Source organism: Panulirus ornatus, chromosome 57, assembly GCF_036320965.1.
Source record: "Panulirus ornatus isolate Po-2019 chromosome 57, ASM3632096v1, whole genome shotgun sequence".
Classification (NCBI taxonomy): Eukaryota; Metazoa; Arthropoda; class Malacostraca; order Decapoda; family Palinuridae; genus Panulirus; species Panulirus ornatus.
This window is the reverse complement of record NC_092280.1, coordinates 29570634-29593380: the sequence shown is the minus strand read 5'-3', so window position 1 is coordinate 29593380 and position 22747 is coordinate 29570634. Positions and strand designations below refer to the sequence as shown.

The following is a 22747-nucleotide window of genomic DNA, read 5'->3' as shown; positions in this document are numbered from 1 at the left end:
CGAAGAAAGGATTTAAAACAGACTGGAAAAATGACATTAAACAAACATAATCATTTGTAAAAGATCAGTAACACAGACATATAAAACTCAATTATGATTTTTGACCTGAATGTACCCTACAGAAAAATATACATATTTAAGACAATACTGCCAATAATTATTGATATATACACACATGGTGAAGAGACGGAGCAACACGAATGTTAAACTTTCCCCGTCACACAAACTGTAACCACATATACATACACACGCTGGCTATATATATATATATATATATATATATATATATATATATATATATATATATATATATATATATATATATATATATATATGATCATCAAATATTCTCTTTTGTGTACATAATGTACAAGAACGCCTTCTGCACGGCGAACGAGTCATCCATAACAATCCGTTTCTCATCGGATCGGCCGACAGCATTACAGGTGGCACGAGCAGTTTTGTTGTACAGTTTTAGTGATATATCTTGCGTATGTGTGTGTGAATATCTGTTCCCTCTACAGCAGCAGATGGACGAGGATCAAATGTAAAAGAAGTGCGTAAAAGACTGTTGTCAAGCCATCAAGCTCATGATATATGAAGTTATGTGTCCGGGTCCTCGTCAGCTGCTTGTCATCATGTTCATGAAGTAAACAAGGGTAATTGAGTGGCTGTCGGGGATGTCATTTGTGGCATCACTGTTTTAGAGAGTGAGTCATTTGTAATGGTAACTGAGACGTAGAATCAGAGAGTAGATCCTTCGGGAATAAATATTTGAGAGTGTCTCCAGAATTTGTACTGATGGCGGACTTCTCCTCGTGACACATTTGGGTTAGGTATTAGGGTACGTCCTTAAAGGTTTTAGGTTAAGTTATTTGGTTAAATCTTAGATAAAACCCATAGGTTATGTGTTGCATTAGGTCCCTAGAACAGTAGCTTTGTCAGTGAATGTCCTGGAATCTTAGGTCCGTATATACTAAGGTTCAGGATTTAGGCTTTCTCTTGTGGATCTAACCTAAGATTCTAACTTAAATCTACTTAAGGGTGTAAGGTAACACAGCCTAAGGATTTCAACTTGGTTCTGACCTAGAACTTTAGCCGGCTAGTAAAAAAGCAAAAATAACCAGAGTGGATGGTGCTACTGCCCAGCCTCCCCACAAGTAGTCAAACAGCATAATATACATATACATACCATGCCTCACCAGTGACGTTGATGCTGTTATGTTTCTTTCATAAACCTCAGCTGTTAGGTTAAAGCAGTCTGCAGTTACCTTAGGTCATTATTTTCACTATCAAAATTGTTTTCAAGAAATTTTAATGCCAGATATGGAAACTTTTTGATGTTTTTACATGGAAAAGTAATATAAGAGTTCATACTAACAAACTCATTCTTTATCATGGGAAGCTGACATCAGTTTGAAATGGACCATGAAGTCTAATTACGTAATGAAATGGTTAAGGATGTTTTGTACAGTTATGTTCACTCTAATCCACTTATTACAGTGCTTCCTGTAACTGCTTTTATTTTAGTGGATACTAAATTTCTGTTTGTGTCACTTTGTCTTATCTTTCCCTAAATTTCCATGTAATTTGGTGTGGATCAAGTGCAATTAGCATCATAAGTTGTATAAATTTACCCCAACTTACCATGTAGTGTAGTAATGAACAGTCATTGTTTACCTTTGTGGAGAGACAGTTTATTGATTTTCCTTTATTTTCTGTGAGTTGGCATCCTAACCCTGGCTTTTGACCTGACCCATATTGAGGATATAGTGATTATGCATTTGTTTATTGGAAGGAGACATAATGCATTTGCATATACATATTGGCCTTACATTTTAGGATTGCTTCTTGATTATTCACTCTGCTCACTGTTTATTGTGATTCTGTTTGTAAGACTTAACTTGATGTGCTCTTTTACTGTGACTTGAGCAATTGCCTCCAGTTTACAAGCTGAGTCATTCATATGATGTCATTATCAGAATTGTAAGATGATTTACATATTACTCAGGAAAATAATCCTTCTCTTCCCAACTTCCAAGTCCCTTCAAGTGCAGTGGCCTTTCTTGTTTATGTTGACTCAATAGGCTGGTCTAGCATGCATGGGTTATATTTTGTCTTTTAAATTCATCATTTGATTGTCAATATAAGTACATCACACTTTTCTTTGCCATCCAGGTATTATAGAGGATAATTTAGAAGATGCAGCAAACTGCAAATATCCTGTTTTTTGTTACTGGATGCATAGTTGGAACATCCTACAGAGTTACAAATAAACTCCTTTCCTGTCGTCATCTATTAACTCGGTATGTTTACAGATTTACACTGGTAAATTCTTAAGACATATGGCATAGATAGTGGTGATGATTATGAAGGCTTTATTTCGGAAGGACATCCATACTTAGACAATAGGCAAAAACATAACACAGTGATGTAGGAAAACGACATCTGATATAGACAAAAGAAAAGAGCTGCTGTGTTTGGATAGAGATGCAGCTGCATCATCCACATATGCTTAGATTGCCGGTATATTTAACTTCTACCCTCCCAGGTGTTTTATGAATAACTACTGAGATCTGTTTGTGCACTGAATTATGATCAGAACATCATTTGAAAGTTCATTCCTTTGCATGAACCTAGATGCAAAATTTGACACATTTAAGCATTTACAATTGTATACAGTGAATATCATTGAGGAGCTTATGCATCAGGGAATTTTTAACTGATGCTAAGGAATGCTATTTTGGTGAGCATAAGCTTATATAAATTTAGCCCTTTTCTGCTGCATGTGATTTAAGGGCCTATATAAGTCTCATATTAGGAAACCATCATATGTTGCCTGGTGAGCTTTTATTCTTAAAAGATTTCAACCTGAAATATGCTACTATATCTTTTAATGAAATGTGTATGATAGATTCCTTGTATAAAGAATTTGTGTAGAAATGCCTAGCTCAACATTGAACTATATGGAAAGGGAATTAACTTATGGAAGGGAACCTTACTGTACACTTTGCTTTTCGTGTGATATGAAAGTTCCCCTTTACACTCAAGTGTTGGTCTCTTGTTGTCTTAGTATATGAAGTGACTTCAGAATTTAGTTTGATCAACAGTAGGTGGTTGATTTGCTTTAACACCATATAACATTCCAGCATGACACTAAGTAGATATGATGATAAGATGACATAATCCAGTCATGACCTTGATAAAAACATTAGTTGGTGTATGTGATGCTATCTGGGAAGAGTCTAGCTATTGAGATAATGTAAAACCTTTATCACAGCATAGTACATTAATATCCTTAAAGATGTGATTTTTCAGAAGAGTATTGATTATGTGGAATACAGTCTTAGCATTGTGGGTAACATCAGCCAAAGAGGCAATTTTCCTGAGATTTTGACTGTTTCTTTCTGTTCTTAATCTTGATTCCATGGGGAGACTACCTTGAAATAGTATGATTTTGTACACCTAGAATTTTTAACATACTATTTCGAACTGATATGCCATGCCACAGATATGCTAAACCCATTTATGAATGACCTCATATTCATTTTTGAGATATAGTGGGAATACCTGGTTTAAAAAGAGAGATATACATAAGTATACGTATGTAAGTAGGAGAGATGGCCGGAGAGCATTATTGGATTATGTGTTAATTGATAGGGGCACGAAAGAGAGACTTTTGGATGTAAATGTGCTGAGAGGTGCAACTGGAGGGATGTCTGATCATTATCTTGTGGAGCGAAGGTGAAGATTTGTAGAGGTTTTCAGAAAAGAAGAGAGAGTGTTGGGGTGAGAGAGTGGTGAGAGTAAGTGAGCTTGAGAAGGAGACTTATGTGAGGAAGTACCAGGAGAGACTGGGTACAGAATGGAAAAATGTGAGGACAAAGGAGGAAAGGGGAGTGGGGGAGGATTGTGATGTATTTATGGAAGCTGTGATGGCTTGCGTAAAAGATGCTTGTGGCATGAGAAGCGTGGGAGGTGGGCAGATTAGAAAGGGTAGTGAGTGGTGGGATGAAGAAGTAAGATTATTAGTGAAAGAGAAGAGAAAGGCATTTGGATGATTTTTGCAGGGAAATAATGCAAATGAGTGGGAGATGTATAAAAGAAAGAGGCAGGAGGTCAAGAGGTGAAAAAGAGGGCAAATGAGAGTTGGGGTGAGAGAGTATCATTAAATTTTAGGGAGAATAAAAAGATGTTTTGGAAGGAGGTAAATAATGTGCGTAAGACAAGGGAACAAATGGGAACTTCAGTGAAGGGGGCTAATGGGGAGGTGATAACAAGTAGTGGTGATGTGAGAAGGAGATGGAGGGAGTATTTTGAAGGTTTGTTGAATGTGTTTGATGATAGGGTGGCAGATATAGGGTGTTTTGGTCGAGGTGGTGTGCAAAGTGAGAGGGTTAGGGAAAATGATTTGGTAAACAGAGTAGAGGTAGTAAAAGCTTTGCGGAAGATGAAAGCTGGCAAAGCAGCGGGTTTGGATGGTGTTGCAGTGGAATTTATTAAAAAAGGGGGTGACTGTATTGTTGACTGGTTGGTAAGGTTATTTAAAGTATGTATGATTCATGGTGAGGTGCCCGAGGATTGGCGGAATGCATGCATAGTGCCATTGCACAAAGGAAAAGGGGATAAGAGTGAGTGCTCAAATTACAGAAGGTATAAGTTTGTTGAGTAATCCTGGTAAATTATATGGGAGGGTATTGATTGAGAGGGTGAAGGCATGTACAGAGCATCAGATTGGGGAGGAGCAGTGTGGTTTCAGAAGTGGTAGAGGATGTGTGGATCAGGTGTTTGCTTTGAAGAATGTATGTGAGAAATACTTAGAAAAGCTAATGGATTTGTATGTAGCATTTATGGATCTGGAGAAGGCATATGATAGAGTTGATAGAGATGCTCTGTGGAAGATATTAAGAATATATAGTGTGGGAGGCAAGTTGTTAGAAGCAGTGAAAAGTTTTTATCGAGGATGTAAGGCATGTGTACGTGTAGGAAGAGAGGAAAGTGATTGGTTCTCAGTGAATGTAGGTTTGCAACAGGGGTGTGTGATGTCTCCATGGTTGTTTAATTTGTTTATGGATGGGGTTGTTGGAGAGGTGAATGCAAGAGTTTTGGAAAGAGGGGCAAGTATGCAGTCTGTTGTGGATGAGAGAGCTTGGGAAGTGAGTCACTTGATGTTTGCTGATAATACGGCGCTGGTGGCTGATTCATGTGAGAAACTGCAGAAGCTGGTGACTGAGTTTGGTAAAGTGTGTGAAAAAAGAAAGTTGAGAGTAAATGTGAATAAGAGCAAGGTTATTAGGTACAGTAGGGTTGGGGGTCAAGTCAATTGGGAGGTAAGTTTGAATAGGGAAAAACTGGAGGAAGTGAAGTGTTTTAGATATCTGGGAGTGGATTGGCAGCGGATGGAACCATGGAAGCGGAAGTGAATCATAGGGTGGGGGAGGGGGCGGAAATTCTGGGAGCCTTGAAGAATGTGTGGAAGTCGAGAACATTATCTCGGAAATCAAAAATGGGTATGTTTGAAGGAATAGTGGTTCCAACAATGTTGTATGGTTGCGAGGCGTGGGCTATGGATAGAGTGGTGCGCAGGAGAATGGATGTGCTGGAAATGAGATGTTTGAGAACAATATGTGGTGTGAGGTGGTTTGATCGAGTAAGTAATGATAGGGTAAGAGAGATGTGTGGTAATGAAAAGAGTATGGTTGAGAGAGCAGAAGAGGGTGTTTTGAAATGGTTTGGCCACATGGAGAGAATGAGTGAGGAAAGATTGACCAAGAGGATATATGTGTCAGAGGTGGAGGGAACGAGAAGTGGGAGACCTAATTGGAGGTGGAAGGATGGAGTGAAAAAGATTTTGAGTGATCGGAGCCTGAACATGCTGGAGGGTGAAAGGCATGCAAGGAATAGAGTGAATTGGAACGATGTGGTATACCGGGGTCGACGTGCTGTCAGTGGATTGAACCAGGGCATGTGGAGCGTCTGGGGTAAACCATGGAAAGGTCTGCGAGGCCTGGATGTGGAAAGGGGGCTGTGGTTTCGGTGCATTATTACTTGACAGCTAGAGATTGAGTGTGAACGAATGGGGCCTTTATTGTCTTTCTAGCGCTACTTCGCGCACATGAGGGGGGAGGGGGTTGTTATTACCTGTGTGGCGGGTTGGCAATGGGAATGAATAAAGACAAACAGTATGAATTATGTACATGTGTATATATGTATATGTCTGTGTGTGTATATATATGTATACGTTGAGATGTATAGGTATGTATATTTGCATGTGTGGACGTGTATGTATATACATGTGTATGTGGGTGGGTTGGGCCATTGTTTCGTCTGTTTCCTTGCGCTACCTTGCTAACGCGGGAGACAGTGACAAAGCAAAATAATAATAAAAAAAAATCTATGTTAGGTAAAAGTAAATGTCAGTCATTTGTACTTTATACTTTATCTTTTTGCAATAAGGTCTCAGTGAACTGCAACAAGTTGGAGCTGTTCACATAAGCGCTGTATAGATGGCTTTTTAGATATCTGAATGCTTTATAGTTACATTTAGTCAAAAGGCAAATCTTGGGTTCTTTTATCAACAACATTTAGCACCTGTTGTACTTCATATAGTGTTATTAGGAATACCAGGTGATCTATTTTTATGTATATTTCACGTTTATCATTTGATGTATTATTCCTTGAAACAGATATGATTGTTCATCATATTTTCATAAAACTTCCAGACTAATGAGCGGGAATACAGAAGCTACAAAGACAATCCGTTTTGGTGCTGTCAGTACTCCTTCTGGGTTGAGTAATGAGTTGATCTATGCTCCCCCAGCTGTGCCTCAGACAACATCTGCATCACCTGTTCTGGTTTTCTTTGGTGGCGATGTGCAGGTAGGAAATTATTTCATTCTTCTTTTCATGAAATTTTAAGTGATTTATCAACTTTAGTCCCTTTTATCTTGCAGAGCACAAAACTTACATTATATGACAGAGTATAGGACTATTAGTATTTTTAGTCAAAAGAAGCTGGATGAGGAGGACTTTATGATTAGTGTTTGTATACTTGATTTTAGTATTAAAATCACATTCTGTATAAAAACTCAAAAGAATTTAATAGTGAATATTAATTAAGATGTGTACTATATCAGAGTACAATAAGGAAGAATTTATGATTAAGTTTAAAGCATAGAAGTGGTTAGAATGTCAAAGTCTGAATAGATTGTAAGGAACGTTCTAAAGAGGTAAGATGAGGGCATGGTAAGAAAACTGAGAATTGTATCTTTGAATATATGAAAGAATGTATTATATTAGCTCTAACAGATAGAGAAGGTGTAGCAAAGTGGAGGATGAGAAATTGAGATACTTGACAGAGCAGTTGAATGTTGGAGATGTAGGGAAACTGTGGCATCTTTGTTAGGTCAAATCAGAGCTAGATTGAGATGATGGAATGAGTGTTTAAGAAAGGCTGAATATGGAGACGTAGGAATGCAGTTTTAGAAAACAGTCATGAGTGGAACATGTATCTAAGTGAAGGGAGGGGTTGATTAGTACCTACGTTTTCACAATGTGATTATTAGAGCCTCAGTTAAGAGTAGTCATACTAAAAGACTGGATATATGCAGTAACTTTTACCTTTTTATAAATGATGTTGACAGAGAGAACTCCTAGGACTGTAAGTGGAAAAGTGAATGATAAGCAAGGTGGATTTATGACAATGAGTTATGATTGAATCATGTTTACCCAGAGAATTATTATTAGAGAATAATTTACAATGTATATCATTTTATGGACTTGCATGGAGTTACTTGAATGATATGTTGATTGTTTTAAAAGAATGCAGAATGGAGAAACTTTCATAGGAAGTCACTGAGTGTTGTAGAGAGGACTGGAATGAATGGGCCAATGGGAATGTGGTGTTAAGTTGAGATAGGGTAAAGGAAGTGCTCTGTGTGCCTTTGGTTGTTTAATTTTTGTATAGATTAAAATTTGGGATGTTCGTAGCAGGTATGATGGTAAGAAGAGCAAAATGGAAAAAGAATTAAAGAGTAGGGATTTGTGCGTGCATTAAGAAGTTGAAAGTGAATATGGTACCTGCGGGTGAAAGATGGGAAATGTATTAATTGAAGTAGTGCAATTCCATGACTGAGACCTTCAACTTTTAAAGAGAGAGAAAAGTTAAGATATCTGTGTTGAAAGTTGCAGGAGTTGCTACCACTGTAAGGAAGACATGGGAAGTAAGAAAGAGCTCCAAGTGGTGGTGTCTTTTCCAATGTGTGGAAGTTAAGTCAGGGTATGGTCTATATGAATGACAATGAGATTACAGACTTTTTTTTAACTGATAGAAGTGTAAAGTAAGATTGAATGTAATGAGATATGGAAGATGCTGTTGTGAGTAATGAAACAGAAAAAGGTTAGTAGGATAAATGAAGGATGGAGTGCAGAGGTATTTTGGGCATAGAGAAGGAATAGATGATTGAATAAAGGTATGTATAAGCAAGGGGAAGAGTGGAAGAAAAGGGGTAAGCAGGGTAAGGCTGAAGAATGAAATGAAGAATTTGTTGTGAAGGCTCTTGATATGGAGAGCTTGGACCTGGTCAAGGATCTAGATGCAGGGAAGAATCTTAGGAGGGTTGTTGTAGGTAGATAGAGCAGTTTTGCTTACAGTGTCTGTTGTTTTTAGCTACTTGAAATTTCAGTAAATTAGGATGAAGTGAGAAATGAGAAATTTAAGCCTTAAATTTATTTTATCAGAATTATCCTGAGGTTATGGCTGCTCACCGTGATCACAAACACTACATAGAGTGGTCTTTAACAAGAACGGCAGCACTGCTTGCTACAAAGTTTCCAGCACATCATATATTTATTGTTAAACCTAACAGGTATGTTTGACAAACCTAAAATGATATGGGTGAATTGCATAAACATAACATTTCATGATGTAATACTATGTAATACTGTGATTGCTAACTAATTAGAAGGTTTTGAAATATTTTTTTATGCTAGATAAATTGATCCCTAATGCCTCCTCCAGACTATTATTTGTTTGTTGGAGAAATTAAACGTCAACAACTGCTTTTTGACAGTTATTATGCCTCTGATCAGTTGAGTTTGTGAAGGATGAGCTTTTGATGATCATTAGTTTGAAGAGGGTGTGCCCAGTGCCCTGATTATTTGACATTCTTTTTCTTTGGTGTTCATGCTGCTGTACTGTTTTAGGTTGTGAAATTACTTAAGTCTCTAGCTCATATATTACATGGACATAGAAAGAGACCTTTCATATTCTGAAACTGCTCATCTTTTTTCTTGCATAAATGTGTAATTTAAAGTATGAACATGTAGAGAATCTTCATAGGGTATAACCAAACTGACATTGTTTCAATAATTCTCCTTGTACAATGTTCTGTGGTACAGTACTGACCATTGATGACTAGATTGTTCTGTCATGAATTTGTATTGATTATCTGGCTTGCAGGCAAGGAAGCTGCAGATTTTTGGCTGATAGATAGATGGTTATAATACTCTTTATGGATTTATTTCAGAATGGAAAGGAAAACATTCAGCTGCTTCGACAACTTTGTGCTAAGCAATAGTGTAGGTGCACCAACACATGAGCCTGGTTACGAAGCTATAGTTCATCTTGCTGCCCTCATATCAAGAGGGCTTAAGATAGCACAAAGAGAGTGGAGAAATGATAATACATATTCTAGCCACCATTTTTCAGAAGGAAATAATGTTGGCATATTACCACATCCTCTCTTTCAAAGTTGCCAGCAAGACAAGGAAGTACCAGAGCTGCAAGAGTGTACAATAGAAGAAGCTTCTGCAAGTAGTACTCATTACTTCAGTAATCAGAAACCTAATGAATCTGAAGTGAAATTTGATGATGTAACACTTATTGGCTTCAGTAAAGGATGTGTTGTTTTGAATCAGCTGGTAACAGAGTTTCATGCAATATCTTCATTTAGAAAGTTGGAAGATAGAGTACCAATGGATTTTATAAGGAAGGTAAGCTACATTTGATTCTCTGAATTTTTTCCATGGTAATGATGTGTTTCAGTTTTGATGCTGTACTAATGGGTACATGTTAGAATATTTATTCATTCCAACAGTAATACTGAAATTTAGATCTATAGTTTCTTCAGACTTCATTTTGTCAATTGTATAGTTACCATGAAAATTATTGTAAAGTGGGTTGTAAATCTTTATCAGCCAGTCACAAGTGATTATATATTTATTGGACTATGTGAAATGAGGTATGCTTTGTTACCCTAATTATAATTTGCATTGACAAAATTGAATGGTCTTTTCTTTTACTTATTATAAAGATAAAGTTTAGACTAATAAAGATATTTCACAGGTGCACCATATGTATTGGTTAGATGGAGGTCACTCGGGTGGTAGTAACACATGGATTACTTCGTCCGCTATCCTGAAATCATTTGCTGCTCTCAAGCACATAAATATCCACATACATGTAACCCCCTATCAAGTAAGTACCAGGTTGTTTTTATATCTAGTACCCTGTCTTTTTGTTGTTATAAATGTAATTGTGTTTGTGTATATTTAAAAGTTTTTGAATGGTCATATGATCATTTAAATTTTATCACAGGTTCAAGATGAACACCGTCCATGGATAAGAAAAGAGTGTAAGAAATTTTATGACACCTTGCATCGTATTGGGGCCAAAGTCAGTTACACTCTCCATTTTGAGGACGAACCTGCTTCTCTTATGACACACTTTAGAATTCTAAATGAGTTTACCTGAGATGACAAAAGAAATATTAAAAATGTAGAGCTTTCCATATTCCAAGTTAGTTTTTGCATTGGAGTTTAGGCTAAGAAACTGTTTGTATCACAGTTCAGGAATGTTGTATTCAACACAAACATGGAAGTTGAGCTTGAAAATATAGAATAATCAAACAGCCAGCATGCAATGAGTTCAGTGCTGTGTGTCAAGTTTAACACCCAGGTCCCATCATACATGTGATGGCTTCCCCTTCCCACCACAATCACCAAAGCAGGAGTCAGCCCATTGAGTCACCCAGTCTATGGTCTAATTGAGGTGGACTCGTCTTTCATTAATACTTAAGGGTAAATGTCAACCCAACTAGAAAAAATAAAAAAATAATTGCCCAGTCAGATTAGTTAGCTTAAATTTATCTTTCATTAATGGATATTTGTCCCCTTGATCTTTCTTGGCTATTGAAGAAGTGGGAAAATCAATATGAAGCTGTTAGACAGGTGCTGATGTCAGCTTTTCATGCATTTTACAGCTGCAGTTGGACAGTCTTAAAAGAGATGTGATTTGGGATTTATTTTCTTTCATTTAAGCAACAAGAAGCATTTGTCAGTTGTGTTTGTCAGGGTTGTTTGATTTTGCCATGGTTGTTTCTTGTTTTCATTGCTTAGACTTTACACGGAAGGAAAATGGGGTTGGATGGTTGTAGTGTACACTTGAAACGTGGTGGGACCAAATGGAAGCCATCACAGTTAATGTTTGCAAGTAATACTGTGTTCTTAGCTGAATCACAGGAAATATTATGTTGTCTCTATGAAGATCACGGTTAATTTTTGCAGGTAATACTGTTCTTAGCTGAATCACAGGAAATATTATGTTGTCTGTATGAAGAGTACGGTTAAACCTTAACTTAAGCTTGAGCAAAGTTATGTTTAGAAGAGGAGGGCAGTTGCAGTATAATATCAATTTGAAAAAAGTGTAAGTTGTTAACTTTAGGTTTTTGAAAGTGATGAATAGTAAGAATGGTCATAAGATAGCTCAAGGTGAGAGTAGTCATGCATGGGGAAAGAATTAGTGCAGCAGAAAGAGCTTGAGTGAATTTGCAAGTTGGACTGCTCATCTATACATGTATCTATTTATATCTCTGATGCCTCTTCCAACTGGAATTCCCTCAGTGGGGTGGCCATTGCAGTAGTCTCCATAACTGGTGAACTTGATTGCTGCTTCGTAGCCTTTAATGCCTCACTCTTAACAGGCCACTGGCGGAGGCAAGTCTAGTGCAGCATTTGCAGAGGCTGCTACCCAATGTTTTTACTGGCTATTTCTACCTAATGCTCCTGCCTGATGTTCCTACCTACTACTTTTAACTAATGTTTCTTCCTAATGCTCCTGCCTAAATTTTTTTTTTTTTTTTTTTTTTGTGCTTTGTCGCTGTCTCCCGCGTTTGTGAGGTAGCGCAAGGAAACAGACGAAAGAAATGGCCCAACCCACCCCCATACACATGTATATACGTACACGTCCACACACGCAAATATGCATACCTACACAGCTTTCCATGGTTTACCCCAGACACTTCACATGCCCTGATTCAATCCACTGACCGCACGTCAACCCCGGTATACCACAGCGATCCAATTCACTCTATTCCTTGCCCTCCTTTCACCCTCCTGCATGTTCAGGCCCCGATCACACAAAATCTTTTTCACTCCATCTTTCCACCTCCAATTTGGTCTCCCACTTCTCCTCGTTCCCTCCACCTCCGACACATATATCCTCTTGGTCAGTCTTTCCTCACTCATTCTCTCCATGTGCCCAAACCATTTCAAAACACCCTCTTCTGCTCTCTCAACCACGCTCTTTTTATTTCCACACATCTCTCTTAACCTTACATTACTTACTCGATCAAACCACCTCACACCACACATTGTCCTCAAACATCTCATTTCCAGCACATCCACCCTCCTGCGCACAACTCCTGCGCCTAAATGTACCTACTTACTACTTCTATGTACCCCTCCTACCATCTTGCCAAAAGGCAGGGCAAGTGCATAGTGCTTACTGGAGGAAAATCTAGAGTTAAGAAGAATGAGCTGTATGAGTTGAGCGTTGTCAAATGTTAACAAGGAGAGATAAGATGTTTGTGGACAGAATGCATGTAGTCCATGTTTGGGTGAGGCAGAAAGAAAAGACTGTTATTTGGGTAGGAGGAGTGCACCTTGACAACCAATGAAGTGCTGGCTCACTGTGCAGCCATCACTAACCCTCCTGATACCCAGGCAGGTAGTACTGGCAGTATACCTCCTTGGTCGTTGGCTGCCAGCCAACTACTCCCTGCTCATCCTAGTTTGTAACTTTTTCATGCTTGTTTGCCCATTCCCATGTCAGCATGCTAGCACCAGCAACAAAGAAATGGCCTCATTTGCTCACATCTTATGGTTGGATGATGATTTTCCAAGATAGGTAGAAAATGATAGTACTAGAGAGGAATGAGCTACAATGTATATTTTCATGTAGCATTTATTGACTAAGTAATGAAAATGTGAGGAAAGTATGTGGCACAAAGATAGTTAGAAGTATGCAATAATTGTTTTTTAGAGAGGTTATGGTTATGTTAGATGCATGGCAGATATTATATTATAGGAGATAATACATTTGTTGATTCAGGGATAGGCAGACCACAAAAGAGATGGGTATTTGTTGCGAATTGCTTTGGGTATTTCAGTTTAGGATGACAGAAGTTTTGTTGATAGTTTTTAGGGAAGGGGTATGATGTAGATGGTCTTACCCCACGTCTCCTCATTGTGCAGTTTGTGCAACTGCACCGAGAGGGTGTATGCACAAGATCCACCACAGATACATATGAAGAAAAAGAGATAGATACATCTGACCCTTGCTTTCTGTTGACTCAGTATCCAGTGGTCTGTTTACACTGCTTATGAAAAAATGTAATGGACCAAAAAAATTTTATGTTTAAAAAACTGCCTGCAGCAATAGCAGGCACATTCTCTGGGAGGCAAGAAGAGTTAATAGCAATAGGAACAGATATCTTCTTGATTATTTGTGCTGTGAATTGATTGCAACAGGATGTTTCTTTTTCAAATTTCTACACAGGTAAAAAATAATAGATTAGTGCACTGTATGATAATGAATTTTTCATACTTTATAGAACTGGGCTATTTATAATACACATCATGATTAAGCCAAACCTGATAATGTAGATCTTTTTTACAAGATGAATTATAGAACTCATCTGTAAATTGTATCTGAGAATCCCTTGACCATCATTAGAATAGAACTAACTGAATTTCATGCCACAGTTAATTTCCTTGTCTTCTAAGTCTACCCAACTACCTCACAATGATGTAAATGTACTTCATTTTTGATTAATTGTAAGATAGGTTAGAGATGAACTTCATGTCTGCCCAGATTATGTAGCATCCTGTAGGCTTTATTTATTGTTATCAAAAACTTTTTATCCCTGGGGATAGGGGAGAAAGAATACTTCCCACGTATTCCCTGCGTGTCGTAGAAGGCGACTAAAAGGGGAGGGAACGGGGGGCTGGAAATCCTCCCCTCTTGTTTTTTTTTTTAATTTTCCAAAGCAAGGAACAGAGAAGGGGGCCAGGTGAGGATGTTCCCTCAGAGGCCCGGTCCTCTGTTCTTGGCGCTACCTTGCTAATGCGGGAAATGGCGAATGGTTTGAAAAAATTTTTATCATGATTTGGAGAAACAAGCATGTATAGTAATTGGAATAAACTATATTACCATGTTTCATAGTATCATAAACTCCAAGGTCATGTAAGTGATACTTATATATTTATCAAGCTTAATTTTTATTTAATTTTGATAGAAGTGTTTTAGTGTTAATCTGTGATCAGTATCTTTTCGATGTATCTAAAGCATTAGTTATTCTGTAGTTTTAGCTAAATTTGTTTAATAATGCCCATTGCCCATCCTAAACAGTTTCATCAGTTAAGGCATTTTGTTGAGAAAACAAGTTTTTTTCTTTATACTTGCTCATCTTTCCTACCTTCAAGAGATGGAATTAAGAACAGATGACTGAGCTTTCAAGGAAAGATCACTCATAATGGGTGCGAATTCATGGGCAAATGAAACTTTACCCGTAGCAAAGGATTGTTAGCATATGTAATAATTTACCAATTAGAATAGTTTAAATTAACACTATAGGCATAATTAAAGATAAACAGATGTATAGACTTGACAAATACTTTACATCCATGACTGACATTACTCCTTTCTTCCTCGTTACGTATAAAGTTTATAGGGGTTTCTTCTTTTGCCATATCTTTACCTTTCTACTCTTGTCATCTGACTCTTTCACTATCACAAACAGTTCCAAAAGGACCGAGTGGCCTCATGCTGTATGCCTTCCTTTTTATTGTTTTCCCTTTTACTAATTACAGGCTGGAATTCATCTGTTGCATCACGAGGTGTTGAACTAAGGCTGGCAAGAGCTAGATGGTGCATTTCACATGGCATGCATGTGCAAGAGAAGTCACAGATGAGCTGTTGGAAGTTGGAGAGCTGGTTAGTTTCAGTGATGGGTTCCTTTAGCTTTTATGGTATAACCTTGCACACTGACCTCAACAGCCAGTCCTAGTCATTTTGCACTTGATGCACAGAGTTGAAAACCGTATCAGTGAAAGTGATGTATGTGACCAGTAATTAATCTGGCTTATTAAGGGACAAGTGCAATACACTTTTGAATACAGGCATTAAAGCAACAGTGAAAGAAAATACATTATGCAAAGTCCAGTGACACTGTCACTGCGCCCACCTCATCACGCACAGATCCTCATCAAGTTGGCTAAAACCGTCTCTTAAGGGCGAAAATAAGAACAGGATAAAAGTCTGGTGTCGTGTCTGTCCTCTGATCTAAACTTTGGTTCTCCAGTTGTCATTTATGATCACTCTCATGATGTGCTTAAAAGCTATAGGGGCTTACATACCTTTGTGACTTCCACTTATCTTCATTATAATAGAAAGCTTTATTCATGGTAATAGAAACGTTAATAGGAGAGGAATTCAGTTAGTTCCAACTCATTGGTGTGCAAGAATTCTCAATGCTATTGACTATAAAATGGAGAGTGTTTATTTAATAGTAACTAGTGGTAAGAAGAGTGGTTTAGATGAAAATAGGATTATTTCTAGGTGCATAATGTCGCCTTGGTTGTTTAATGTTTTTACGGATGAGGCATTGGTGTTACTGGACTTTTTGTAAGTGGTTACACTCTGGGTTAGAAATTACATTTATCAGCAGATGAAGTTCAAGTAGGGTTTCAGGCTTGGTGGCCCTCCCAACTGCTTGGAAGTCCTAGGGGTTTCGGGGTACTTCCTGCAGGAACAAATATGTTTTTGTCGTTTTTTTTATAAAATTCATTCTTACCGAGATAGAAAAAACATTATAATGAGGCCGTTTCTTTGTCTGTTCCAGGTGCTACCTCAGTAACATGGAAAACAGCAAACGAGTATGAAAGAAAAAAGACCAAAAGGAACCTGGATAGTTTATGTAAAACTTCTTTTAAATGAACACGTTTATATATTATAAAGGGTATGAGAGGCATGCAAGGAATAGTGAATTGGAACGAAGTGGTATACCAGGGTCAACGTGCTGTCAGTGGACTGAACTAGGTCATGTGAAACGTCTGGGGTAAACCATGGAAAGATTTGTGAGGCTTGGATGTGGATAGGAAGCTGTGGTCACAACAGGTAGATACTGGATGAAGATTTTTTGGAAGAGTAAAAGTTTTGGGATAATAAAAAAATTATATATTGGAAGGTGAAAAAAGAAAGAGGTGGACGTAAGAGTGGAAATATTTCTTTGAGAAAAGAGGAAGGGGAGTTGCTGAATCAAAAGGTGAAAAAAGATGGAAAGAGTATTTTGAACTGATGAATGTTGGAGAAGAGGCAGCAGTTTTTACATGTACAGGTATGGAGGATGGAAGGAAGAGGATTCATGTGCAAGGGCATATAGCAAAAAAGGGAGGTATGAAAGGCAGTAATGAGGCTAAAGGTACATAGAGCACCTGGAGTGGATGGGATTACTGCTGAGATGCTGAGGTATGGAGGAAGTGTGGTAAAGTAGATGCACTTGATGTGCAATTTAGCATGGAAACAAGATTGTGCTTTAGGATTAGGTGCAAGCTATTATTGTTCCTTTATTCAAAGGAAAAGGTGCTAAGGATGTATGTAGCAGTTGTAGGGGAATAAGTCTGTTAAGTATATCAGGAAAATTGTATGCAAGAATGTTGATCAATAGTGATGGAAATTCTTGAATTCAGAATAAGTTACGAGCAGGGGGATGTATAGGTCAGGTTTTTGTGGTAAAGATGACTGGAGAAGTATTTAGCAAAAGGTAAGAAGCTGTACACAGCTTTTGTGGGCACGGGCAAATAGAGTGGAAGAATGCATGGATTGGTATATGCTTGGAAGGCATGTAAAACCGGTGACAAGTGGAGACTTTTCCTGTGGCCACCCCTTGATTGGAGTTCCCAGAGGGAATGGGCATCAGCAATATAGATAGACAGGGCTATAATTGTTTCCAATTTTAGCCACCATTTGATCCTCTTGTGATGAATGCTGTGCCCTTCTTGGTATTAACAGAGGAGAGCCCATATTTTTTAATATCTTTGCTCTTAATGTAGATGCTATAGGGTTGCCAACCATTATTTTAACAAGGAAAGACTACATTTGCCATCCTTCTTTAAGTGCAAGAAAAGATGCATATACTGTATGCTAATGAGGTAAGGTAAATACCTGGTCATTTAAAAATTTATTAAAAATCCTAAATATTCTCTTAATAGCACAACTAAATACATGACTGGCTGTTTGCTGCATTTTGTAGCATCTTGAATACAGTGGATATCACTATTTTTGCTTGTTATACTAGATTAGTGTACAAGCATTAAACATACTGTATTCATACTTACAAATGGATGTCTCAAAAATCGACTTACATCTGTGAGATGATATGCATTTAACTAATACACACTAACAAGGATTACATGCTTATTTTGTCTGAAAAATATATTCACATAATCCTAAAGGCTGCTTCCCAACCAGTTTCTACAGAATTTCATCTTTGCTCATTATCACACTCATAATGACAAAAAGGTTGTAGGTCATTCAGAGTTATACAGTGGCAATTAAAAATAATTATGAAGCCCTAACATTTTATATAAACCAATTTATGGTTTCATATTTTTTCTTGTATTTTAAATATTTATTCTAGGAACAAATTATGATTACAAAGGATAAAGGGGGAGGGGGGGGGTCTCATTAACTTGATAATCTAGTTAACACAAAAGTTAACTAAATTTAAGCATTATCACACAGTACGAGTACTGTTATTTATTGGGTATTGTGTACGCGGTACAAATAACAAGGAATATTTTTGTCAACTTTCAGTACTAATGCCCTGTTCAACAGCTACTGAGTTAAAATGTACTTGGTCTATAAGTCCTAGATGCCTTGCTGAACTCTCCTGTTACAATCATTACCTGGGTATCAAATAAGACAACTAGGCCAAAAAGGCATGATATTTCTATCTATATTTAGCAATACCTCATTAACGCAGGAAATGGTGAAAAAGTATGAAAAAGATTTTTTTTAAAGTGTTGATCATAACAGATCCAGCACCTCCAGTGGTACAACTTTTGTATGCTGTCTCCAACTATCAGGTTTCATCTTTGCAAGCATAAGAGGTGAATATTACCCAAGCAGTGTAATGACAGTAATCTATTCATTAAATGCCAACCCAGATCGAACTTATATCCACTGTGTTGTAAATGCACAATACTGCTCCTGTATGGCACCTCAACATGCTAAAAATTCATTTAATACTAAAGGGAAAACCAACTGATAAACAGCATATTTTTTGTCACCTTTGTAAGATGCTTAAAACCCTTCAAATTTTGAAAATTTTACAAAAAGAAAAATGGCAGCACATATTAAATTCAAAATGAAAGCAACTCAAAATTATTAATTACGTAACTCAAATAGCTTTCCAAACAGCACCAGCCCTAACAGAAACCCCAGCCCAAAATGAACTCATGCTTCAATGGATTGACAGCATACTGTTCTACTGAGGCACCTCTTCATGCTTAAACTTCACTTTAATTTTTGCTCAAGAAAATGGGGCAGGTGTACAATGTAAATTTCCTATTTTAGTCAAATACCTTTGGAAGTTGTATTACCTTTGGAAGTTGTATGAAACCTTGAAAATTTCAAGTCCCCCCAAATGACAATAGATGAAGTATGTAAAATATTTAGCTCAAAACCTTAGCTTCCCAAATGGAAGCATACTTCTGCTCAGAACACATCTCACTTACATAACAGGAAAAAATATTCAATCATATTTGAAAATATTTCATACAACGTAACATGACACAGATCACTTGTCTGAAAGCAACACAACCCATAAGCTGCCTGGATCAAAATTACTGTTAACCAATACCACAAAATGTAATGCAACTGATGGAATGTATCAATCAACTGATCATATTTTATAAAATGTTAAATTAGGTCATTACAGAGTATTGCTGGTGTGATAACAATATTCTGGCATTGAAACATCCAAACTCATCAATGTACAACTGCAGCTACAGCCTATGTCAACCATGATGATGGAATGAAAGTTATCTACAACAATGGTTTCTATGAACACTTTTACACAGCACACACTTCTCTCCTTAATCTATTTCAAATGGCAATAGCAACACTCATAACAAAAATGATTCTTTCAACAACTGTGTAATTCAAAAACCTTTCACAGATCAACTATTTAAATGCTTTATGTTAATGAGTGACTGATACTAAATTACTATGAGGCACCAGACTGTAAGGATCAACTGAGATTCATATTCAAGAAGGCATAAATGCCTATGATGAGCAAGACCTGCAGAGTACAGCTCTCACTATAATGAACCCTTGTTGCTTTTGGCAGTTGGGAATATTCATTAATATCAATTCAATCATCATATATGCATGTTCTATATATATATATATATATATATATATATATATATATATAAAACACTCGGCATTTAAGCTTATGGGTGTTAATGAGGATACTGTATGCAAGGTCTTCACGGAAGACATCCTGAAGATGCTCCCATAATGGAAGAGGGAAATGTTGATAACTCCTAAGGAGACCTATCATACAGGTTCCTTGTAGATACCCATACTAACATTTCACTTTTTTTTTTTTCACATCAACCATACGAAAAATTATCTCATACTCACAGGGAAGCCTTATGATCTTTACTGTGGCAGTAGAAATATTTAGCAATCAAATATCAATTAATGATCCCTATCGATATGTTGTCATTCATGTGAAGAAATTAGCAGTATAACAAAACCCTTATATGTAGGCCATACCACTAATCAACATCACAAATGTATACGTCTTATATAGCCAATGAAATATATATGTCTGTCTGTCAATAAATAAAATCCTATGGACAATTTTCATCCAATTGAAGCCCATTTGTCAAATACTATACGTGTTTGACTGATAACAAGAGTCTGTATGTGTGACACAGGCTTACAAATTAAGTGTCATTGCCCTGGAAGTTGGAACTGTATTGCTATCACAGTTTATTGACATATGACTAAAATCTGAGAAACACCTCAGTTAAGAAACACTAATGAATCTTGGAATTCGTCGTTACCACTTATGGGGTGGAAGACACCCGAGATCTGCTGTTAACAGTTACTTAAAAATAAGTTAACAAGTGCATGGACTGGTTGCTTTCTACTTCCTGCCCACAAGCATAAAATAAGGAAATTGCTTAATTTTCTTTTATACATTATGGATTGGTCCTTTTTCTGTACATTTCACACTTACTTTTGAATAATTCAAACTATGAAAACCATTATAGAATAATATACAAGAACACTAAATACTCTGCAAAGAAGTCAGATGAATTTCCAGTCATCAAAAGAACCCAGAATAATGCTATTAAAAATTGCACATACTTGTAGATTTCCAAAGAACATGCTATATTCTTGAAACCTTTTACATTTTATATGAATTATAAAATACACTGTTTATGACTTAACACCAACCTGAAAGTACTGTTTAGCATTTCTAATGTCATTACATTTTTGTCAATGCAATCACAGTATATACATTTTTCACTTCACAAAATAATTTTTCTATTTTGATATTGTTTAATATCACATCTCACAGTAACTGCACTTTATATACTTCAAAATCCTTTCATATGCTCATTTCAATTACTGTCTACATAACTCACTCTACAGCAAACCCACATGTTTCCTCTACAGCCTGGGTTAGCTTCTCCAGCATCTTGCTATATGACTCATACGGAGGAAGGTCAATGCGATTGAAACAAGTATGTGCCTTAGGCAAGTTTTCTGAAATGGGAAGAATATTGCAATAATTTAGAATTTCCATGAAATGCATGAACCTTTTATTGTAACCTCTAACCTTAAAAAAATCATATACCTATAACCTTTCCACTGGCTTAATGTTGTATGCAATATGCAAGTGTAATCAAATTGATTTACATATTTGCCTGGAATGACACCTCCATTGAAGAACATTACATATCATGCCATTAATTTTACTTATATGCTTATAAGGTATTAAGAATATATGGTGTGGGAGGAAAGTTGTTAGAAGCAGTGAAAAGTTTTTATCGAGGATGTAAGGCATGTGTACGTGTAGGAAGAGAGGAAAGTGATTGGTTCTCAGTGAATGTAGGTTTGCGGCAGGGGTGTGTGATGTCTCCATGGTTGTTTAATTTGTTTATGGATGGGGTTGTTAGGGAGGTAAATGCAAGAGTTTTGGAAAGAGGGGCAAGTATGAAGTCTGTTGGGGATGAGAGAGCTTGGGAAGTGAGTCAGTTGTTGTTCGCTGATGATACAGCGCTGGTGGCGGATTCATGTGAGAAACTGCAGAAGCTGGTGACGGAGTTTGGTAAAGTGTGTGGAAGAAGAAAGTTAAGAGTAAATGTCAATAAGAGCAAGGTTATTAGGTACAGTAGGGTTGAGGGTCAAGTCAATTGGGAGGTGAGTTTGAATGGTGAGAGGCTGGAGGAAGTGAAGTGTTTTAGATATCTGGGAGTGGATCTGTCAGCGGATGGAACCATGGAAGCGGAAGTGGATCATAGGGTGGGGGAGGGGGCGAAAATTTTGGGAGCCTTGAAAAATGTGTGGAAGTCGAGAACATTATCCCGGAAAGCAAAAATGGGTATGTTTGAAGGAATAGTAGTTCCAACAATGTTGTATGGTTGCGAGGCGTGGGCTATGGATAGAGTTGTGCGTAGGAGGATGGATGTGCTGGAAATGAGATGTTTGAGGACAATGTGTGGTGTGAGGTGGTTTGATCGAGTAAGTAACGTAAGGGTAAGAGAGATGTGTGGAAATAAAAAGAGCGTGGTTGAGAGAGCAGAAGAGGGTGTTTTGAAGTGGTTTGGGCACATGGAGAGAATGAGTGAGGAAAGATTGACCAAGAGGATATATGTGTCGGAGGTGGAGGGAACGAGGAGAAGAGGGAGACCAAATTGGAGGTGGAAAGATGGAGTGAAAAGGATTTTGTGTGATCGGGGCCTGAACATGCAGGAGGGTGAAAGGAGGGCAAGGAATAGAGTGAATTGGAGCGATGTGGTATACAGGGGTTGACGTGCTGTCAGTGGATTGAATCAAGGCATGTGAAGCGTCTGGGGTAAACCATGGAAAGCTGTGTAGGTATGAATATTTGCGTGTGTGGACGTGTGTATGTACATGTGTATGGGGGGGGGGGGGTTGGGCCATTTCTTTCGTCTGTTTCCTTGCGCTACCTCGCAAACGCGGGAGACAGCGACAAAGTATAAAAAAAAAAAAAAAAAAAAAAATGCTTATAAAGATGAAACACAGTTTTAATTAAATAAATCTCTTTACTGAGCATGTATGGGAGACCACAAGCGAGTTATTGCATCAGCTGTAATTGTGAAAAGGAAGAACTTACTAATACTACTTTCTTGTTCAAGATTA

General features: G+C 37.4%; 2 protein-coding genes across 14 annotated transcripts in view; one reads left to right on the top strand and one right to left on the bottom strand.

Moving 5' to 3' along the window:
* The first annotated feature begins 388 nt into the window (after positions 1 to 388).
* On the top strand, positions 389 to 17752 carry LOC139766383 (mitochondrial protein C2orf69). Of its 10 annotated transcripts, XR_011716864.1 has the most exons (8): positions 526 to 659; positions 2179 to 2306; positions 6723 to 6879; positions 8740 to 8867; positions 9528 to 9993; positions 10346 to 10477; positions 15151 to 15274; positions 16182 to 16603. XR_011716864.1 is itself a non-coding variant. In XM_071694937.1 (7 exons), the coding sequence occupies exons 2-7, from the start codon at positions 2203 to 2205 to the stop codon at positions 10751 to 10753; spliced, it is 1143 nt and encodes a 380-aa protein (XP_071551038.1). In that variant the 5' UTR covers positions 514 to 649; positions 2179 to 2202; the 3' UTR covers positions 10754 to 10761. The 10 variants fall into 10 exon arrangements, 9 of the variants coding, with proteins under 9 accessions (XP_071551041.1, XP_071551045.1, XP_071551039.1 ...); XM_071694937.1 differs by lacking the exons at positions 15151 to 15274; positions 16182 to 16603 and adding an exon at positions 10598 to 10761 and having other exon boundaries at positions 514 to 649; XM_071694943.1 differs by lacking the exon at positions 15151 to 15274 and having other exon boundaries at positions 16182 to 16345.
* Positions 17508 to 22747, bottom strand: part of Smurf (SMAD specific E3 ubiquitin protein ligase) — a 127387-nt gene continuing 122147 nt past the window's right edge. For all 4 annotated transcript variants that reach the window (XM_071694931.1, XM_071694933.1, XM_071694932.1 and 1 more), the window contains exon 15: positions 17508 to 21127. In XM_071694931.1, coding sequence (XP_071551032.1) covers positions 21003 to 21127 — 125 coding nt within the window. In that variant the 3' untranslated portion in view covers positions 17508 to 21002. The remainder of the gene's footprint in view (positions 21128 to 22747) is intronic.